General features: G+C 43.2%; 1 protein-coding gene across 1 annotated transcript in view; it reads left to right on the top strand.

Moving 5' to 3' along the window:
• Positions 1-4,562: 4,562 nt before the first annotated feature.
• P2RX2 (purinergic receptor P2X 2) overlaps positions 4,563-19,509 on the top strand; it is a 53,428-nt gene continuing 38,481 nt past the window's right edge. Inside the window, exons 1-5 of the mRNA XM_040352161.1 lie at positions 4,563-4,851; positions 5,018-5,168; positions 6,788-6,859; positions 11,534-11,609; positions 13,423-13,519. Of these exons, the coding sequence (XP_040208095.1) occupies positions 4,709-4,851; positions 5,018-5,168; positions 6,788-6,859; positions 11,534-11,609; positions 13,423-13,519 (539 nt within the window). The 5' untranslated portion in view covers positions 4,563-4,708. The remainder of the gene's footprint in view (positions 4,852-5,017; positions 5,169-6,787; positions 6,860-11,533; positions 11,610-13,422; positions 13,520-19,509) is intronic.

The following is a 19,509-nucleotide window of genomic DNA, read 5'->3' as shown; positions in this document are numbered from 1 at the left end:
TTTTGAAAAATGATGAACAAAGCGCGGTGACCTACTACACGTACGACGGCAATCTGAAGGGGAAGTTCTATTCGCCTTTGGGCTGCTTTTAGCTGATTCCTTGTTAGTAAAAGACGATTCGCGCTTTTTTGTCTGTTACAGCGTGATGAATGTGCTTACTCCATTATGAATGGTAGTTTTACCAAAATGAGCGCTCCCGTCTCATAACTTGCTTCTGAGCATGCACAGATTTTTAACGTTGTTTTAGCCCACACACGATCATTTTTTACAACCTGAAAAACGACATTGTTTAAAACGATGTTAAAAAATGCAGCATGTTCGAAAAAATTTTTTTTTCGTTTTTCAGAACCTGAAAAATGATGTGAAGCCCCCACACGATCATTTTAAATGACATTTTTTAAAAACAATGTTTTTTTCGTGTGTACGCGGCATGAGAGTTGCAGCGTCTGTCACTTTAGGCGGAGACGAAGGGGGGGTGGCAAACCCTGGCATTTGAGGTGGCCTCAGCCACTCTATCCCCATCTCTTCATCTTCACTGTCCTCATCTTCTACAGCGAGGGGTACAGACTGAGATCTAGTGACCGGTCGGGATCTCTGAGAGGTTGTAGGTGTGGACTGTGGATCTGGCGGTGGTGACAAACAAACTGCTTCTGATACGGGCAGTAGATGGTTGCGATTCCAAGTCTTCAGCGGGCCTGTGCTCCCCTCTGGTCAGATTTGGTACACTGGGAGTCCTGGCAGTTGCTTGCAAATGACATAAGGTTGTGACTTCCAGCGGTCAGCCAACTTGTGCTTTCCAGGGACACCCAGATTCCTTAGTAGAACCCTGTCACCTTGTTGCAAATCCTGCACTCAGACTCTGAGATCAAAGTTCATTTTATTTATAAGTCCTCGGGCATGTGAGGTAGCTTGGGCTTTGTCATAGATGGTCTTCATACTTTTCCGCAGGCGGTCTACATACCCTCTGTGGGATGTTGCTGAAGTATTATCTAAGGATGTGCCGAAAGCCAAGTCTACTGGCAACCGGGCCTCCCATCCAAACATTAGACATAAGGGGAGTATCCTGTGGCATCACTTGCGGTGGTGTTATAAGCGTGCACAATGGTGGCTACATGCTTGCTCCAGTGCTGTTTTTTCTCCGAACTCAAAGTCCCAAGCATATCTAGAGTGTACAAAGAACACCAGCTCCATGGGTCCCTGACCCATTGGGGCAGCTCGGTGAGGCAAAGTTTTTCTTTGGATGCATCTGATACAGGAGTGGCAGTAGCCCTAGACTTCAGCCAGTAGAATCGGTCCCTCACCAGGTGGAAAGTCCTCTCGGGCCCTAGGTGGCCATGATTGTTGTGAAGAGAAGTCAATATGTGTTTTTCCAGTAGAAATAGCTGCCATTTCTCTTCGTAATCATCAGAGGGGCCCCTTCGGTAGACCACCCCTTGATGCAGTTGCAACCAATCCCACTCTCGGTACAGTAGGCAGGCCTCCTTCAGGGAGTCAGTGAGGAGCATGTCGGAGCGTTGGTTCTCAAAGGCCTTCAATGCCAAGTTACTGAGGGGATCTTCCAACTGGTTCCTCCTCAGTAACTGGTTCCTTGGAAAGCTTTGGCAGACCTTCATCCCCGACTTGGGTGACATTGCAATAACATTTGGGGACACCAGCAGCTGAAACTCCAAAGGAAGTGGGACACTGGGTCGCTCGGAGGCAACAACAGAAGCCCTCTGCAGAGGTTTTGACTCCCGCTGCGGTCTCCCAGCTTCGTTGTGTGTTTTGGAGCTAGCTAATGTAGATGGGCACCTGGTTGAATCCTTCACCGGGGCCCTCTGGAGTTTCCCGCCAGCTTTCGGTATTGTGTTTCAGCCTTAACTGGGCTTGGGCATACTTGTCGATAATGTCAGACTCCTCCGCAGTTGAAACAAATCCCTTGGTTTGCTGGCTTCTGTACCTGAGCAACCGTAGAGCTTAAAAACTTCTTGGGCCCCTCTGATACTTCATTGCTGGGTAGAACAATTGGCTTGGTGGTAAACAGGGCCATCATCTCTATCAGTTGTGACACTTGAGTCTTAAGAAGCTCGACCCGAGGGTCGCCATCAGCTGCACTGACCATCCTGACCCGGCAACAGATTCTGTCTTCCCTTTTTGTTTTCCAGCATGGCCTCCTCTTCCCGCACAATCCAGGTCAGGTCTGGATACTTCAAGATGCCACCATCTTGCCGGGTTCTCAACAGGAGGGTGATGGGATCCAAGGGCTGGGCACCTCTCAAGACTTGCTGTGCTCGGATTTCATCCACCTTCCGAGGGTCTAGACCCTTCTTCAGCAAGATTTGGTGTATCATTTTATCCAAACGTTTCATGTACTCCGACAGCTTCTCTCCCACATTTTGGTAAGTGTGCTCCAACTGGTAAATAATATCAGAAGCTTTCTCTGTGTGCCCAAACACATCTTGCAGAATTTTCAGATAGTCCTGAGCAACACAATCTTGCTTGCTGAGCTTCAAATTGTGGATGGCTTCTGAAGCAGGCCCTTTCAATCTCTCTGTGATTCTCTGTTTCTTGTGGGTCTCAGGAATGTCCCATTCATCCAAGGCTTGTGTGGCCTGGTCCAGCCACTCTTCAAAGCTGTCCTCCCCTGTGGGCACTGGTTGTCCTCCAGAGAAAACCCTGAGCTTCCGATACCCAGTTGCCGAGTATGTTGGAGGGTCTCGCTGACATTTTGAAACAAAGTCTCCCAGGGCAGCAAAGAGTTCTGGTCCAAATGTGGCCAGAGGTGATGGGGAGGGATCTTCCTCTCTATTTGATTCAGCTTGACTGGAGGAAGTAGGGCCCTCCTCGGGAACCTTGGATGTATTACACAAAGCTTCGTTATGTTAGCCAATTGCACACTGGCACCTTTTTTTCAGGGGTTCCTTGTTTCCACTCTAGTAGTGCATAGGTGCAAGAGGTCCCATGGCCTGTTTTGACAGAAATCACCGATGCCTGCCTGTCTGGGGATAGTGTCTTCACAGCTTGGCTGATTTGTTCCTCAGCCCAGGCCTCCCCTGGAAGTTTGATCTCCACGCTCGATTCTGAGCGGGCGACTTCCTCCTCACACCACTGGATAGCAGCGGCAGGGTCCATTCTGGCACTTATAGGTGAGTTGATTGCAGAGCAACGGAATCCCGGATGACAAGCCCCCACGTGTAGCAAACCCCAGAGGGAGCTGCTTTTGTCTGTTCAGTCCGTTACTCTGCCTTTCAACCCCAATGAACAGCCCCTCTGGCACACCTAGCAATGTAATTAATGGAATAACTCAGCAGGAATACACAACACAGCTGTTGTAGTTTACTTGAAGAAAGGAAAAATTCAGGTTAACATTAGTCAGCCAAGACCTGTGTAAGTACCCAGGACTTGGTTGAAACAGTTTAAAGAAAACAGTCAGGAACACTATGCAAACAACGAAAGCAATAAATAACAATATTTACAGATTAAATAGACTAAATTAAATAGATTAAATTGGTGTGTATGGGATGGTGTGTATGGGATGCTGTGGCTAAAGGGGAACCCCAGGCCGGCCTACGATGCCTCTAGTACACACCCAGTGAAATGATCTCAATACTCGTGGTGTTTCCCCTTTAAGAGCAACCGCGGTAAAGTCCTGGAGGCAAAGCTTGCTTTTTATTATCTTCACCAGCAATGTAGGACCCCTGTGGACAATATTTGAATGTGGTATTCTATGAAAAGCATTAAAGGTTCCTGGGCAAAGCCCCCTCACCAAATCCTGTACACAGTCAGCGGTCCTCCCCTGAGCGATCGATCTTAGATGCAGATGTGTCGCAGTGGCATTCAGTCCTCTGTCTTTTTATCTTCTCCCCCACAGTCCTTTGCTGCTGCCTGATGATTGGCTCAGGCTCTTCCAATAGGGAGTTTACAGACAACTTTCAATAGGGAGTTTACAAACAAGCAGTTCGGAGTGTCTGTGTGTGAAGAGAGAAGGGGGGGGGGTGAAAAAGCCCACGCTTCTGCAGCAGACAGCTGTCCCCTAATAGATAAGATCAGTCTGCTACACATGTTTAGTGGCTTGGTGGTTAGTACACCTGCCTTGCACTGGAGTCCCTGGTTCAAATCTTAGTCAATACACTATCTGCGTGGAGTTTGCATGTTTTCCCTGTGCTTGCTCCCACACTTGGCCTTAGTATGTCTATGCATGTGAGATAGGAACCCAAAAATGTAAACTCCTTGAGGGCAGGGGCTAATGTGAATGTACTGTATGCAAAGTGGTGCATCTACATAAAAAGATGTAATAAATAAACAATAATAAACAAAATCTAAGTGACATTAGGATCAATTCACAAAGCTAACCCATTAGCATAAGTATCATTATTTTCTATCTGAGTCTGATGAAATGTAAAAATTACAGCCACAGGGCTTTAAAGAAAAAGTACATAAAGCTGGTGGGTTGCGTGATCTGAGTATATTGTATTCTCCAAGTTTACCACTAGAGCGCACCAATGTTCTGGCTGCAAAACTATTGATTGCTTCTCTGCCTCTTCTATTTTCTGTGTTCCAGTGGAGATCAGCACTAATTACTTTACAAGCATTCTCAGGAGGAGGAACCCAACAATACTCAAGCATCATTGCAGAATACTTTACACTGTCCTTTGTTATCTTCCAGGACTAAGCAGTTGAAATTCTGGGTTTATACAAGAATATTGGGACCACGTGCAACTCTGTGCCCATGACAGGCTGCCGGAGCTGGTCAATGACATGGATGGGGCAACTGTGGGAATACGAGACCCCCAAAGTGATTGTCGTGAAGAACCGTCATCTTGGCACCATCTACAGATTGCTACAGCTTCTAATCATTCTGTATTTTGCATGGTAAGTGACAATGCATGAGACTGCAATAGAACTTAAAAAGTATACCAAATAATGACAAAGAATGCATTTAGCTATAATAAAACTGTATGGCTAAAATAAGATCAAACAGAACTTTATATAGTAGTGCAGTATTACTTGGCATTAAGCTGTGCTCATTTATTGACAGGTATGTGTTTGTGGTCCAGAAAGGGTATCAGGCACGGGAGACTGGCCCAGAAAGTGCTGTCATCACCAAGGTCAAAGGGGTTTCCATGTCCAAAGCCCCTAGGGGAGTCAAGAGGATCTGGGATGTAGCGGAGTATGTGAAACCCCCCGAGGTAAGACGTATCTAAGAGCATTGGCATTTAGAACCTAGCTATGGATTTACTATTCCACAAAAGCAGCAACGATCTGCTTTGAGCAAATATGCATGTTTTAGCTTATAAAGAAAGAACTTTTGCCCCAAGTAGGCTTGGCCAGGTAGCATCAGCCATGGTCATGGAGGTGCCTACAGATATCATACACTCTCTGATCTGATACTAAATAGCCAAATCAAGCAATTTGTTTTCTAATGCCCAAAGGCATCTTTATAATGCCAGTCCCAAGGGAGAAAATGACTAAGGCATCATGCACACAAATGCACATAGCGTAATTACAGCCACCCATTGAAATACATTAGAATACATGGCTGTATGTGGTTGTGTGCTGAGGGTTGCATAAAGCACCTGCACACACCAATGTATGTCCTGAACAAACACAATGTGTGACTGGAGCATACACTTGTGCGTGTAGATTGCTTTAAGAAAGGCATGGATTCTTTCCTAAATGTACATAATATAACTGGGTACTAACATTTATAGGTAAAGTTGATCCAGGGTAAATCCGATTGCCTCTCGGGGATCAGGAAGGAATTGTTTCCCCTGCTGTAGCAAATTGGATCATGCTCTGCTGGGGGTTTTTGCCTTCCTCTGGATCAACTGTGGGTATGGAGTTGGGTGTATGAGATTGTACTGTGTTTTTTATTTTGTTTTTTGTTTTTTTTTATGGTTGAACTGGATGGACTTATGTCTTTTTTCAACCTGACTAACTATGTAACTATGTGTACTGTACGTAACCCCTGGTGCACAACCATGTACAGCTGCATCTTCTAATGCATCTCAATGGAGGAGTATTTATGGAGGCTATTCATATTGTATGGCCCCTTTACTTCCATGTGAATAAGCCCTTTATGTTTAAAAACGAAACATTTTCGTGAATTATTTTTACTGTAACATTTTTTCTCATGGAAATAAAAATATGTACTTTTATAACAACCATTTACTCATTTATTCCCAGAGCATAGCTTACAGAGTTTGAAATTCATGTTGAAGCTTGAACAGTGACTAGGAAAGTTGTGGAGGTGGTAAAAGAGAATTGTGCTGGAGAAGGCAATATGGTTGATTTACTAAAGGAGCAAAGCATGAGAATTTTCACTTCACCTCTTTCGCTAAGCTAGGTGAAAATTTACTTTGCAAAATAAACATGCTGCATCCCCACCATTCTGGGAAAAAAATAGTATATAATTATAAGAAGTATAAAATAGTATATAATGTAGTGTACCTTGAAATGATACCTCTCAAGAATCTTGTTATTTAAGTCCAAGAATGTTTTTCTGTTGGCATTTTTTATATTTTTAAAACGCTGTAAAATGTGCATAAACGCTCATAAAGGTGCATAAGCATGCTTTAAACATCGTTTTACACTCTTGGTGTCATTTTACAAAAATGCTGACGCTCATAAACGTGTTTAAAAAAACACTTTTTTTAAAGCGAGTTTTTAAAGCCGCGTTTTTCTGCCAGCAATCCGATGTCCAGAACTATTGATTTTGTATTGACTGGTCCTATGAAGAATGAATACTACTGAGGAAAACTACTTATATGTTTTGTCAAACTTTATGTTTTTTTTCTTTTTGATTTAGGGTGGTAGCATCTTTACCATCATAACTAGGACAGAAAGCACCAAACTTCAGACTCTGGGAATCTGCCCTGAGGTGAGAGAGCTACTGGGTGCGATGCTAATACTGCTTATAAGTTCAGAGTGTTTTTATTTCTTATAGAAAGATGTATAAAAACAAGAGTAAAGTTGGTTCTAGAAGAAAGAATGTACATTTTCTTCCAAATGTTATGTCAAAATAACAATAGTTATGCCAAAGTAAAGAGAACAATGGAAGGCAGACAAGAAATGGAAGAGGGCAGGGATGGGCATCCAACGGTGACTATAAATGGAGCTGCATATGTTATAAACAAGAAGGCATTTTATAGAAGGGATAAAATATTCAGTAGTTGTGGATAAAAGCCACACAAAGATTATGCAACAATTATATTTTAAAAATAATTTTTTAGAAAATAGGTAGATAATTCCATTATTTTAAATGTATCAGATTTTCTACATTTGAAACCTAAACACTATTTCTGGTTTTTTTTTTATTTGTTTCAATAAGTCTCCCCATCCTCACGAGGTGCTTTAGAGCATTTTGGTCGGTGACTAATGGTTTATTTTCAGTCTTGAGATGACGTAACTGGCTGCTCTTAGGTATCATCCCAGAGATGTACCTTTTTCTACATACAGTATCAAAGGTCTTAAGTTAAAATACAATAATGCATTCACTTGCCTGAGCATTGTGTTTGTGAAGTATACGCAAAAGTTATCCAGATTACCTGACATCATTTATATTGACCAATTTATAATTATTTGAAGTGGAACTTAAAGTGGATGTAAAGGCTGAAGGTTTTTTACCTTCATGCATTTTATGCATGAAGGTAAAAAACCTTCTGTGTGCTGTTCCCCCCACAGCCCACCCTAATACTCAACTGTGCCCCCTCTGGATCCAGCAATGTGCATGGGAGCTTTGGCTGTCCTGGGTCTCTTTCTACTCTTTGGCTGAGACATAGCAGCAGGAGCCATTGGCTATCACTGCTGTCAATCACAGCCAGTGAGTCAATGAGGAGAGAGCTGGGTGGTGGGCCAAGCCGTGGCTCTATGTGTCTTATGGAAGCATTGAGCGGGGCTCGGGAGTGAGCACACACTAGTGCCCCCATAGGCAACTGGCTTGCTATTGGGGGCAGTAGTCAAGGGAGATGAGCCTTAAACACCCTATCAGGGGACCCAAAAAAAAGAGGATATTTTTAATATTCAAACCAAACTCACTCATCCACCAATGTCTCCATAGTGTTCTCTGTTTGTACTTTTATTAAAACAGCCCCCAAAATTAAGGCACACTTACAAGATCAAAAGTTAAAATAGCATGTATAAAAAACATCCACTCTTTCACCACGGGCATAGACTCACAGTGGCTGCATGATGTCACGGGCTCGGCTACTCCCCTCTATACGCGTTTTGCCCTCTGATTGGGCTTCATCAGTAGATTCTACATGTGCCTCTATTTTTAATAAAAGTACAAACAGAGAGCACTATGGTAGCTGTGTTTGTTATTACATGTCTATAACCGATTTGAGAAAAGCGGAGCTGAGCTGTGAGCAGGGAGAGAAGGAGGGAGTTTCCTTGAAAGCATCTGTGTGAAGTTACCAGTGCAGGCACGCAATTCTGAGAGCATACGAGTTTCTGCTGTTGAGGAGCTGAAGAGAGAGGTCGAGGAGGAATTAAAAGTGATCATTCCCTGACTTTTTAATTCATAAGTGAGGTGAGCAGGCATTTTGGCTGGTGATAGTGTGCACTTGTTACTAATCCCAGGGAGGACGGATGATCACAGCGGTGGATTGTGTTTTATACACTGTTATACGTGAACTGTTTCTTCACTAATAGGAGTATTAGCACTATTTTTATTTGATTTTTATTTGATTTAGAATTTTTTAATTTGTTTCTCTTTACGGGACTTTTATAAGTTTTACCTTATAAAGAAAAATCTCCCAATCTGCACAATCATGCCTTATTCATGCCATGTACATATATTTGTGAGCATCTATTTTCAAGAATGAAGCACACAAAGAGCAAAATTAGAACCAAAATATCCGATGAGAACCTCCTTTAACCCCCCTGACGGTAAACACGAGCGTGACTCGGGGTTGGTTTTACATGTTAGGATCGGCAAACCCGAGTCACGCTCGGGCTGGACGGGCTTACCTTTCCCTGGATCCACAGGCTTGGTTTACTCACCTTGTCCCTGGATCCAGCGATGCCACCCGCTGTGTGAGCGAGCGGGACCTCCTCGCTCGATTCACAGTCCCCGTGTGACGCCGATCTCCGTTCCCTGCGACGTTACGACGCACGGGGACGGAGAACGGCGCCAAATTCAAAAAAGTAAACAAACACATTACATACAGTATACTGTAATCTTATAGATTACAGTACTGTATGTAAAAAATACACACCCCCCTTGTCCCTAGTGGTCTGCCCAGTGTCCTACATGTACTTTTATATAATAAAAAATGTCATTTCTGCCTAAAAACTGTAGATTGTCCAAAAGTGTCCCTTTATGTCAAAAATGGTTTTAGATCAGCTAGAAAACAGCGATAATAAATTATAATCACTTGCAGAAATGTGCGATAGCGATTTGCGGGGAAATTCGTCATAAAAAAAATAAAATAATGACAGCGACAATTCTGCAACTGCAAATTTCAGTGATTTTGAGTTGATTACATTATTGAATAATTTTTATTATAATTATATTATTATTTGTTATAATTATTTATAATTATTTATTATATTATAATTTATAATTTTGTTTTAAAAAAAAAAATCATACCCGGGATGCCTACAAGACTCTTGCTTGGTCAGATTTAGGTGAGTTATTTCTAAAAATTACAGGCCTACAGTATAAAACGCCAATTTCCTTGCAAAATAAATGTACCGCTTTTGGTACGTAATTCCAGACAGAATCATACCGCCAGGGAGGTTAATAGCACTGTCTTTATATAAATTAACATCCTTTGATGTCATTTGGATAGCTGCCGTTCCCCTTTTTTGGTTGAAATCTAGAAACGGTGGTGCAGTTCAAATATTCTCTTTATAATGGATTTAAGTTGAATTCCAGCATTATTTTTAGTCTACCTCATGCGTACGGCCTACTCCCCTCATAAGAAATTGGAACGTTTCATGCTTTTGCACACTGTGACCTTCTCACAGCGTGTATTAAAAGTTGTTCTATTCCCATTAGCGTCTGGCACAGCATCATCCAGATTCTCCTACCCAGCATGGCTGTACTGCAGTAATGTAGGTCATTACAACCCTTTGTTGGACATGGATGTTGCCTACAACAAGCTGTCTGCAAGCAAATGCTCACCCCTTCAGATTTGTACAAGGCCTTACCAACCCTTCTGATGGACCTAGGTGTAAAAGAGGGCGCTAGGAACTAGTGGACTCACTGATGAAGATACCCTCACACGAAAAAGGGGACCTCTCAGTAGGTCTGATAAATTAACTATATTAAACACTCCTGTGACAAAGAAAATGAAAAAACACAATATAATAAATAACTATATAAAGACAATAAAGTGCTAAATATTGTGAATTAAAATGCTGAAAAAATATATATATTTCACGATCCCGTGAATGTGCACAAAATGCTATGAACGAAAAAATAAAGTGTCTCTCTTTGGCACTCTAATTAGTGCAGTCCATTAGGTGTAATTTCCCGATGAAATGAGTGATCATACGATACGCGGTGAAAAATCATACAGCCATCACCAACTAATTACAGCTTCACCCGATGTGTTCTGATCTGTAAAACTCTTACCAGAAGGTGTGGACCCCTTTAATTAAAAAGGATGGTCTGTTGAGCTGAACAGGTTAATGTGCCTGCACACTTGGACACCATCTATTCAGACTGCTGTGTTTGGCTCAATCGTATCTCAGGAATCCAAAAACAAAAGGGAACTAATAGTGCATTATCCTTTATTAAAAAATACATAAAAACAAAGTGGCTGAATGGCCCCTTACTTGGTAGGTGCCAGCCCGGCACTAGGATGGCATGCGCTGGATATGACTCTGACTTGCGAATGCAGAGATCGTCCGCTGTGCGGGGAGTCCTATTACCAGCTGTAGCGTCTATGTGCGGGATCAGCTGGGGAGCAGAGAAGTCAGACTGCCTCCTTCTGATGGACCACTGCTACTCCTAGGCCCTGTACACACGATCAGTCCAAACTGATGAAAACAGACTGAAGTTCAGTTTCATCAGTCCAAACCTACCGTGTGTATGGCCCATCAGACTTTTGTCCTTCAGACCAAAGTTTTAAAACTTGCTTTAAAATCGGACTGATGGACTGATGACCGATCGGTCAAAACTGATGGTTAGTACGCAAAAGCATCGGTTCAAAACCCGCGCATGCTCAAAATCAAGTCGACGCATGCTTGGAAGCATTGAACTTCGTTTTTTTAGCACGTTGTTGTGTTTTACGTCACCGCGTTGAACTCGATCGGATTTTGAACTGATGGTGTGTAGGCACATCAGACCATCAGTCCATCAGACTTCAGCCTTCAGTCCGTTTTCATCAGTTTGGACTGATCGTGTGTACAAGGCCCTAGAGTACCATCAATGTTGTCACTGGGTCTAAAATATGGTATATTTCAAAAACACCACTACGTGCATAATATAAATAATTTATTAGGTTGTCTGGGGGTAACTGGGCAAATGGGCAAATTATACAATATTATTTTTATCTCTTCTCTAAATGAAATGTTTTACCTATCTGTCTCATGTATTTTTCAGAGTAAGTCTATAGTTGATGCCAGGTGTGTCACTGCTGATGACTGCAAAAGTGGAGACATGCATGTACTGGGCCATGGTAAGTGGCCAGAAACATGGTCATTTTTTATTTTTACAGCCTAAAGTGTAATGACTAACAAGACCGCATTATATGGGAATTGTAGGCAGTGAGCTTGTGAATTTGAGAATGGGAATGAATCATTATGCCCAGCAGCAATGAATTAGTCTACCCTATGAAAAATGTTATCCAAAAGGTTCACATAATGTTAGAAATAGGTTTTACATATATTCTAAAATTGGGAAAAGCTCTTCTCTTCTATTCTTTTATTAGAAATACTTGGTATAATTAATCATTAATGAGCCTGAAACACAGGTAAGAATGGTTTTCTTTTTACTGCCTAATGTGTATGTTAAAGTGCCTGAAAAAAAGTCGATAAGATTAGTCAGTAATTCACAGTTATGAGCCATGACATTTCATCTAGGATACTTGAATTATATGCAGTAAATGTTTAAAAGCTATGGAAGTGTATCTATGCTCAGTCTATGCACAGTAAAATACTTACATATTTTTAACAGTAAAAGAGTTTTAAATCAAGCTCTCACTAACCTCTGTAGCTGCATGTACTGTGAAGCAGTTCATCCTCAAACATCACAAAAAAGACTCTAAAAATCAGGTTTCAGTCAGTTTCTTATAAGGGCTCATGCACTCTGGCATAGTGGGATATACACCAAAAAAACAGTCATATATTTTTTCCCCCCGGAGTCACAGATATTGCGTACAGCTGTCTTTACAAATCAATGACAGAATGCGGCTGTGTGCTGGTGAACACAGACTCAAGCATATACATACATACAGGTGGGTAACTACGCCTCTAGACGCAGACTGTGTTCAGGACCATATATCTGTACATCCCAAGTGCATGAACCCATATCAACAGAACCTACTGTTTATTAGAAAGGCTGGCAGGCTGAGAAGACTCTTCTGCTTGAGGAAGCAAGGGAAGATTTTAAATTTAAAGCATATTTTAAATACTTTGAGAATTAAGTGCTCCACAGTGTCTGCTGCTGCAAGGCTGCAGTTGTTGAGGGCTTGTTTTAAAGCGCCTTTTCTCATAATTAAGAATATTTAAACACTTTAATGCTCATAGTCTGAGCCCAGGTGCACTAAACTAATCTCTTATACAAAAATCATGGCATGAGAACAACATAGGACACATAAGTGTCTTAAGATACAGGTACAGAATATGAAACTGTGAATGAAATTGTAAAGAAGGGCAAATAGAAGCTGGGAAATGTGAGTAAGGCCTCATTCACACTTGGCCGTTCGGGTCCGTCTGTCGGCGGACCTGAACGGCCGCTCCATGCATCGCTATGGAGCGTCGGATGTCAGCGGAGACATGTCCCCTGACATCCGACCCGATCCGACCCGCTAAAAACAGACATATGGGGGCCACGTCCCCATCCGTCCATGCGGATCAGATCGGGTAAGATCTGATGAAAACGGACATGCTGTCCGTTTTCATCAGATCGCTCCATAGGGACACAGCGGTGCCCGACAAGCCCCTCCCCGCTCAGTGAGCAGAGAGGAGCTTGTCATTGTCGGCTCAGCGGAGATCTGCGGACTGATCTCCCGCTGAGCCGACGGGAGCAGGCGACGGAGTCCGCCAAGTGTGAATGAAGCCTTAGAATCACAGGCAGGAGAAAAAAATAAAACAGAAAATCATTTTAGATGTAGAAACACATCAAACATTTATCCCAAACAAGCAATAGTAAAACGAATCAGCCATAGTCAATAAAAATTGTTTAGAGAGTAATGCCTAGCTATTGGTGTTTCAGGGTCAATTAATCAAGGCCTATAGGATCCCACTGATTTCAGCTTTGTCCTTTGGTAGGTATACAGACTGGACGTTGTGTACATTCTACTCGTGGATCATTGAAGACCTGTGAAATCTTTGCATGGTGTCCCCTAGAGGATGAAACTGTGACCAGGTTAGTGATAATTCCTAATTCATTGTTAAACCACCACTTTATGAGTGGAGAAACTACAACCACAATGTACTATGCATGATTGTGACAGACAGCAGTGCATACCATGCATGATCATAACAGATTGAGATTTCAGAAACAATAACTATGCCACATATGATTGCCTAGACACTGAATGAAGAAACTATGGGGCAGATCCACATACATCGGTGCAGGGCACAGCGTATGTAAGATACGCTACGCCGCTGTAACTTACTTTGCTTTTCTTTGAATCCTCAACGAATTTGCGCCGTAAGTTACGGCGGCGTAGTGTATCTCTCGCTGCGTAAGGGCGCGGAATTCAAATTCAGCGGGTAGGGGGCGTGTTTCATTTAAATGAAGCGCGTCCCCGCGCCGAACGAACTGCGCATGCGCCGTCCGTAAAAACTCCCAGGGTGCATTGCTCCAAATGACGTCGCAAGGACGTCATTGTTTTCGACGTGAACGTAAATGGCGTCCAGCCCCATTCACGGACGACTTACGCAAACAACGTAAAATTTGAAGATTATACGCGGGAACGACGGCCATACTTAACATTGAGTACGCCACCATATAGCAGATTTAACTATACGCCGGAAAAAGCCGAACGGAAACTACGTAAAAAAATGCGACGGCCGGTCGTACGTTCGTGGATCGTCGGAAATAGCTAATTTGCATACTCAACGCGGATTACGACGGGAACGCCACCTAGCGGACGCCGAAAAATTGCATCTTAGATCCGACGGCGTACGAAGACGTACGCCTGTCGGATCTAGCCGAGATGCCGTCGTATCTTGTTTTGAGGATTCAAAACAAAGATACAACGCGGGAATTTTGTAATTTCTTTGTGGATCTACCCCTATAGCTTTAAATGTATGCAATGATGCACTGATAAAAACTAAAAAGATAGGAAAAGTAATGATATTGATTATTTTAGTTTCAATTATAGAATGTAAAGTTTATTTTAACCCAAAACCAAAAATTTAATATATTGTAGCTTGGTCCTTGGTGTGGTGGCTTATTCTGTTTAATTTATTTTCATCTGTTAATCCTGAAAAGAACACACTTCCTGTTTTTGGGTGGCTACATCCTTCACTGTATCTATGAATGGAGCTAAAATTGTCACCCTAGGATGCTGTCCTTGACTAGAAGCATGACCATATCTCTTAATTTCCATAACATGGGGACAGGGCAATTGATAGTTTACAGAAGATAAGTAGGAAGGAAGGAAGATATTCTGAAATGCACTGCATTTCTGGCAAGATCAACGGGTATTTTCTGAATTTGCTGAAAGTGTTCTTAGCTTGAAAAAAAAAAGAAAACGAAGACAGCCATTATGTCTAAGACTGTAACCTGCAGTACATTGCATTTTTGCTCTGGAGTTTAGATAACTTTTCAATCCAAAGGAGGAATGTAGAGCACCATTTATAAAAATGAATGCAGCAAAGTTGTTAATGTGGGAATGTTTTTGCTTTTACGTGCATGTGTTCACGGTGGGGCGACCTGTCAGGTGACTTAGCCGCCTGACAAGTCGCGCCCCATACAGTGCAATGGAACTGTTCTAATGGGAGCAACTCAAGTCGCTCCGACCAGGGGTCAAGTCCTGGGGAAAAAAGTGTGGGAACTCCCACCCAAGATCCACTCCCCCACCAAAAAAAAAAAAAAAATGATACGCTCATATGCATAATTACTAAACCGCATGTTTGTTTTTTTTTCGATCCACTGTACCTTAGTAATCCTTTATGTTACTGGCCGCTTCCTGTATATGGATTAATCGGGTAGTGTGCGGGTATTCCGTCACTTTCCTTCGATGCCGCAATGTCTCCTGGGAGCTTTTGTCATTGTTCCCAGGAGACATTGCGGAGGTCTGCCGCGAGTTATCGCGGGATATAGAAAGAACTTTAAGCAAGTTCTTTCTAAATCCTGTGATAACTCGCGGCAGACCCCTGCAAGACAGCCCCTGACAGTGACTCGAGCTGGGCATCGCCGCTTAGTGAAGGATTGGCTTGGGCAGCTCGGCTGCTCTCAGCTGCTCTAGTCTTGCAAAGGGAACTGCGTTCCTGCTGTGAAAAAAGTGCAGGGACTTCGTTCCCACGCGTTCCTGCAGGACTTGAGCCCTGGCTCCGACTTAGAAAAAGGCTCCTGTACTACTTGGGGGCGACTTCGGAGGGGCTTGCATTGACTTGTATTAAAGAAGTCATTTGCAAGTCACGCTAAGGTCGCCCTGTGCGAGGTGGCTTTAGAGTCGGATGTACTACTTCTTTACAACTTTGAAAAAGATATCATATGTTACATTCTCGTCAACATGGACATCGAACTTTAGTTGTAATTCATCCTAAGGTTTGCCATTGTTGGGGAGATAATGAGGTGGTGGGGCATTGGGTCTGTAGGTAAGTATCCCAATTGGGCATAGAAGCTGTTTTTAACCACTTGTTTACTGGGCACATATACCCCCTTCTTGCCCAGGCAAAATTTCAGCTTTCGGCACTGCGTCGCTTTAAATGAAAATTGCGCGGTCGTGCGACGTGGCTCCCAAACAAAATTGACGTCCTTTTTTTTCCCCCACAAATAGAGCTTTCTTTTGGTGGTATTTAAATCACCTCTACGTTTTTTTTTTTTTTTGCGCTATTAACAAAAAAAGACTGACAATTTTGAAAAAAACACAATATTTTTTACTTTTTGCTATAATAAATATCCCAATTTTCTCAGTTGAGGCCGATACATATTCTTCTACATGTTTTGGGGAAAATCGCAATAAGCGTATAGTGATTGGTTTGCACAAAAGTTATAGCGTCTACAAAATAGGGGATAGAATTATCACATTATTTTTATTATTTATTTTTTACTAGTAATGGCGGCGATCTGCGATTTTTGTCAGGACTGCGATATTATGGCGGACACATCGGACACTTTTGACACATTTTTGTGACCATTCACATTTATACAGCGAACAGTGCTATAAATATGCACTGATTACTGTATAATTGTGTCTGGCAGGGAAGGGGTTAACACTAGGGGGCAAGGAAGGGGTTAAATGTGTTCCCTACTAGTGATTCTAACTGTGGGGGGAGGGGACTGACTGGGGGAGGTGACCGATCTGTGTCCCTATGTACAAGGGACACAGCATTAGTCTCCTCTCTCCCTGACAGGATGTGGAGCTCTGTGTTTACACACAGAGCTCCACGTCCCTGCTCTGTCACTACCTATCGTGGGTACCTGGCGGACATCGCGGCTGCCAGGCACGCGCATCGGCATCTCGTGCACCGCCGGAGGCGCGCGCGCCCCCCAGTGGCCGGAGGACTCGAGGCCGTAAAAAGACGGCCTCCCGGCTTTTTAGAGCCACCTTGTGGCCGTCTTTTTACTATGGCCAGGGTCTGAAGAGGTTTTATGATATATGGAGTAATGTTTTCAAATGAATAGAGAAGAGAGTTCTGTATACTCCAGAACAAGTTTATCAGTTGTAGTTCTTTAAAAATAACTTTTTTTAGGCCCCCTCCCCCCTTAGGCCCCCTTTACCAGGGCTATATTGTAATGTATTACAGCCCTTATTAAGGGGTGGGCAGCAGTGGCGGCTGGTGCTCAAATTTTTTTTGGGGGGTGCAAACAAACTGAAAAAAACATTAATTGCAGCCTTACTGTGCCCATCGAATGCTGCCACTGTGCCTATTGAATGCTGCCACTGTGCCATCGATTGCCGCCACTGTGACCCCCCCCCACCCACTCGTCTTCTGCCCGGCACTTCCCCTGTCACAGTGGGGCAGGGGGTGACGGCGGCGAGCGGTGTCCTCCATACATCTTCTCCTGTCCTCTCCTCCGTCCTCTCCTATAGCGCCTGTCATTCTAATCACAACGCATGTCGTTCCAGCCAATCAGGTGATAACAGACTCGAGCACCTGATTGGCAGAGAGGCGGTTCAGTGTTAGCAAAGTGAATATTCATTCGCTGTTCTAACATACCTCCGACAACTGTGAGCGCCAAGCATGGCGCCCGCAGGTCACATTTTTTTATGCCTATTAGAGCCTATCCCTCTAATCAGGTGCTTCAAAAACACCCCCTGACGCTGTAATTCCGGTCGGGTGCCTGAATAGGGGGTGGCAGCCGCGGCCATGGATAGATTCATGCAGGAATCTATCTTTTGGTCATAGAGGGGGGGGCTGGAGAGAGTCTCCTCTAATCGATCCTCATAGCTGAGCTCCTCCATTCTCTTATCAGTTTGATCACCCTTCTCTGCACTTTCTCCGGTTCCCCAATGTCCTTTTTGTGAACGGGTGCCCAAAACTGAACTGCATATTCCAGATGAGGTCTTACTCACTTTGGAAACCGCTGCTTGGCATTGTGTGCCATTATTAAGCTTATGATCTACCAGAGCACCCAGATCCTTCTCCACCATTGATTCCCCCAGTTGTACTTCACCTAGTATGTAAGATGCGGGAATATTTTTAGCCCCCAAGTCAATAACTTTACATTTATCAACATGTCATCTGCAAAGACAGAAATGTTACTTTTAATCTCAGACCATATATAATTTATAATTTATAAATATATTAAAAAGTAAGGCCCCGTACACACGGTCGGTTTGGTCCGATGAGAATGAACCGAAGTTCATTTTCATTGGACCAAACCGACCGTGTGTATAGGCTATCGGTCTGGTTTCCTTCGGTCCAAAATTTCTAAACATGCTTCAAAACCGAACTGATGGACCGCTGCCCCATCGGACCAAACCGATGGTTAGTACAGAGAAGCATCGGTTCAAAAACCCGCGCATGCTCAGAATCAAGTCGACGCATGCTTGGAAGCATTGAACTTCGTTTTATTCAGCACGTCGTGTGTTTGACATCACCGCGTTCTGACCCGATCGGATTTTGGACTGATGGTGTGTACACATATCAGGCCATACGGCCACTTCAGAGGTGAACCGATGAAAACGGTCCGACGGGCCAGTCTCATCAGTTTGGTCCGACCGTGTGTACGGGGCCTAAGGGTCCCAACACTGATAACCTTCTGAGATAACCAAGACCATTCATAATATTAATTATTAACCACTACTTTCTGAATACGGTCTTTTAGACAGTTTTCTATCCATTTAAAAACAGATTTTACCTTACACATTGGCCTTGCTGGGGGAAAGGGGTCAAACGCTTTTGCAAAATCCAAGTATACAATGTCCACAGCCACTCCTTTTTCTAAGGTTTACAACTCCTTTAACACTGGGTGGCCTATAACAAACTCCAATGATTACCTTTGTAGTACGCACACCCATGTGCAGTTCCACCTATAATGCCGCAGCCTCATCACACTCTCCGACAACTAGGTCCTCATTCACACTCACTTTGAGATCACTTCTCACATAGAGACAGACACCACCACCCTTCCCTTTTACTCTGGCTCTCCAAAAGAGTGCATAGCAAAGAATATTAATAGCCCAGTCATGTGGAGAGTGAAGCCAAGATTCAGCAAGACCAATTAAATCCTAGTTCTCTTTGTGCACCAAAGCTTCCAACTCACCCTTTTGGCTTAGCAGACTTCTGGCATTGGTGAACAAACACTTATATACTTATATACATTGTCATATTTTGCATATTTCTTATTTTAGTACAAATAATACAATTTTCAATGGTTGTAACATGGGAAACTCCTTATCATCTGCCACAGCCCTCCCTGTATCTTTCCCCATTCCACCCACCAATAGGGACTGACCCCTGTCTGACCTGTCTGACCCATTATAATCTAATTCACCCTCCCCCTCAATCCAAGTTTAAATACTGCTCCAGCTTTTCCATAAACCTCATTCCCAGCACAGCAGTCCCCCTTCCATTTAAGTGCAAACTATCTTTGAAATTAATAGTCAGCCTAGTTTTCTAGAAACCCAAATCCTTTCTTCTTACACCAGGTCTTTAGTAATGCATTCAGTTCTCTAATATCTCCCTGTTTTTCCTGTGTTGTGCATGGCACAGGCAATATATCAGAGAATATCA

This window comes from Rana temporaria, chromosome 1 (assembly GCF_905171775.1).
Source record: "Rana temporaria chromosome 1, aRanTem1.1, whole genome shotgun sequence".
Taxonomy (NCBI): Eukaryota; Metazoa; Chordata; class Amphibia; order Anura; family Ranidae; genus Rana; species Rana temporaria.
This window is presented reverse-complemented; position numbering and strand designations above follow the sequence as displayed.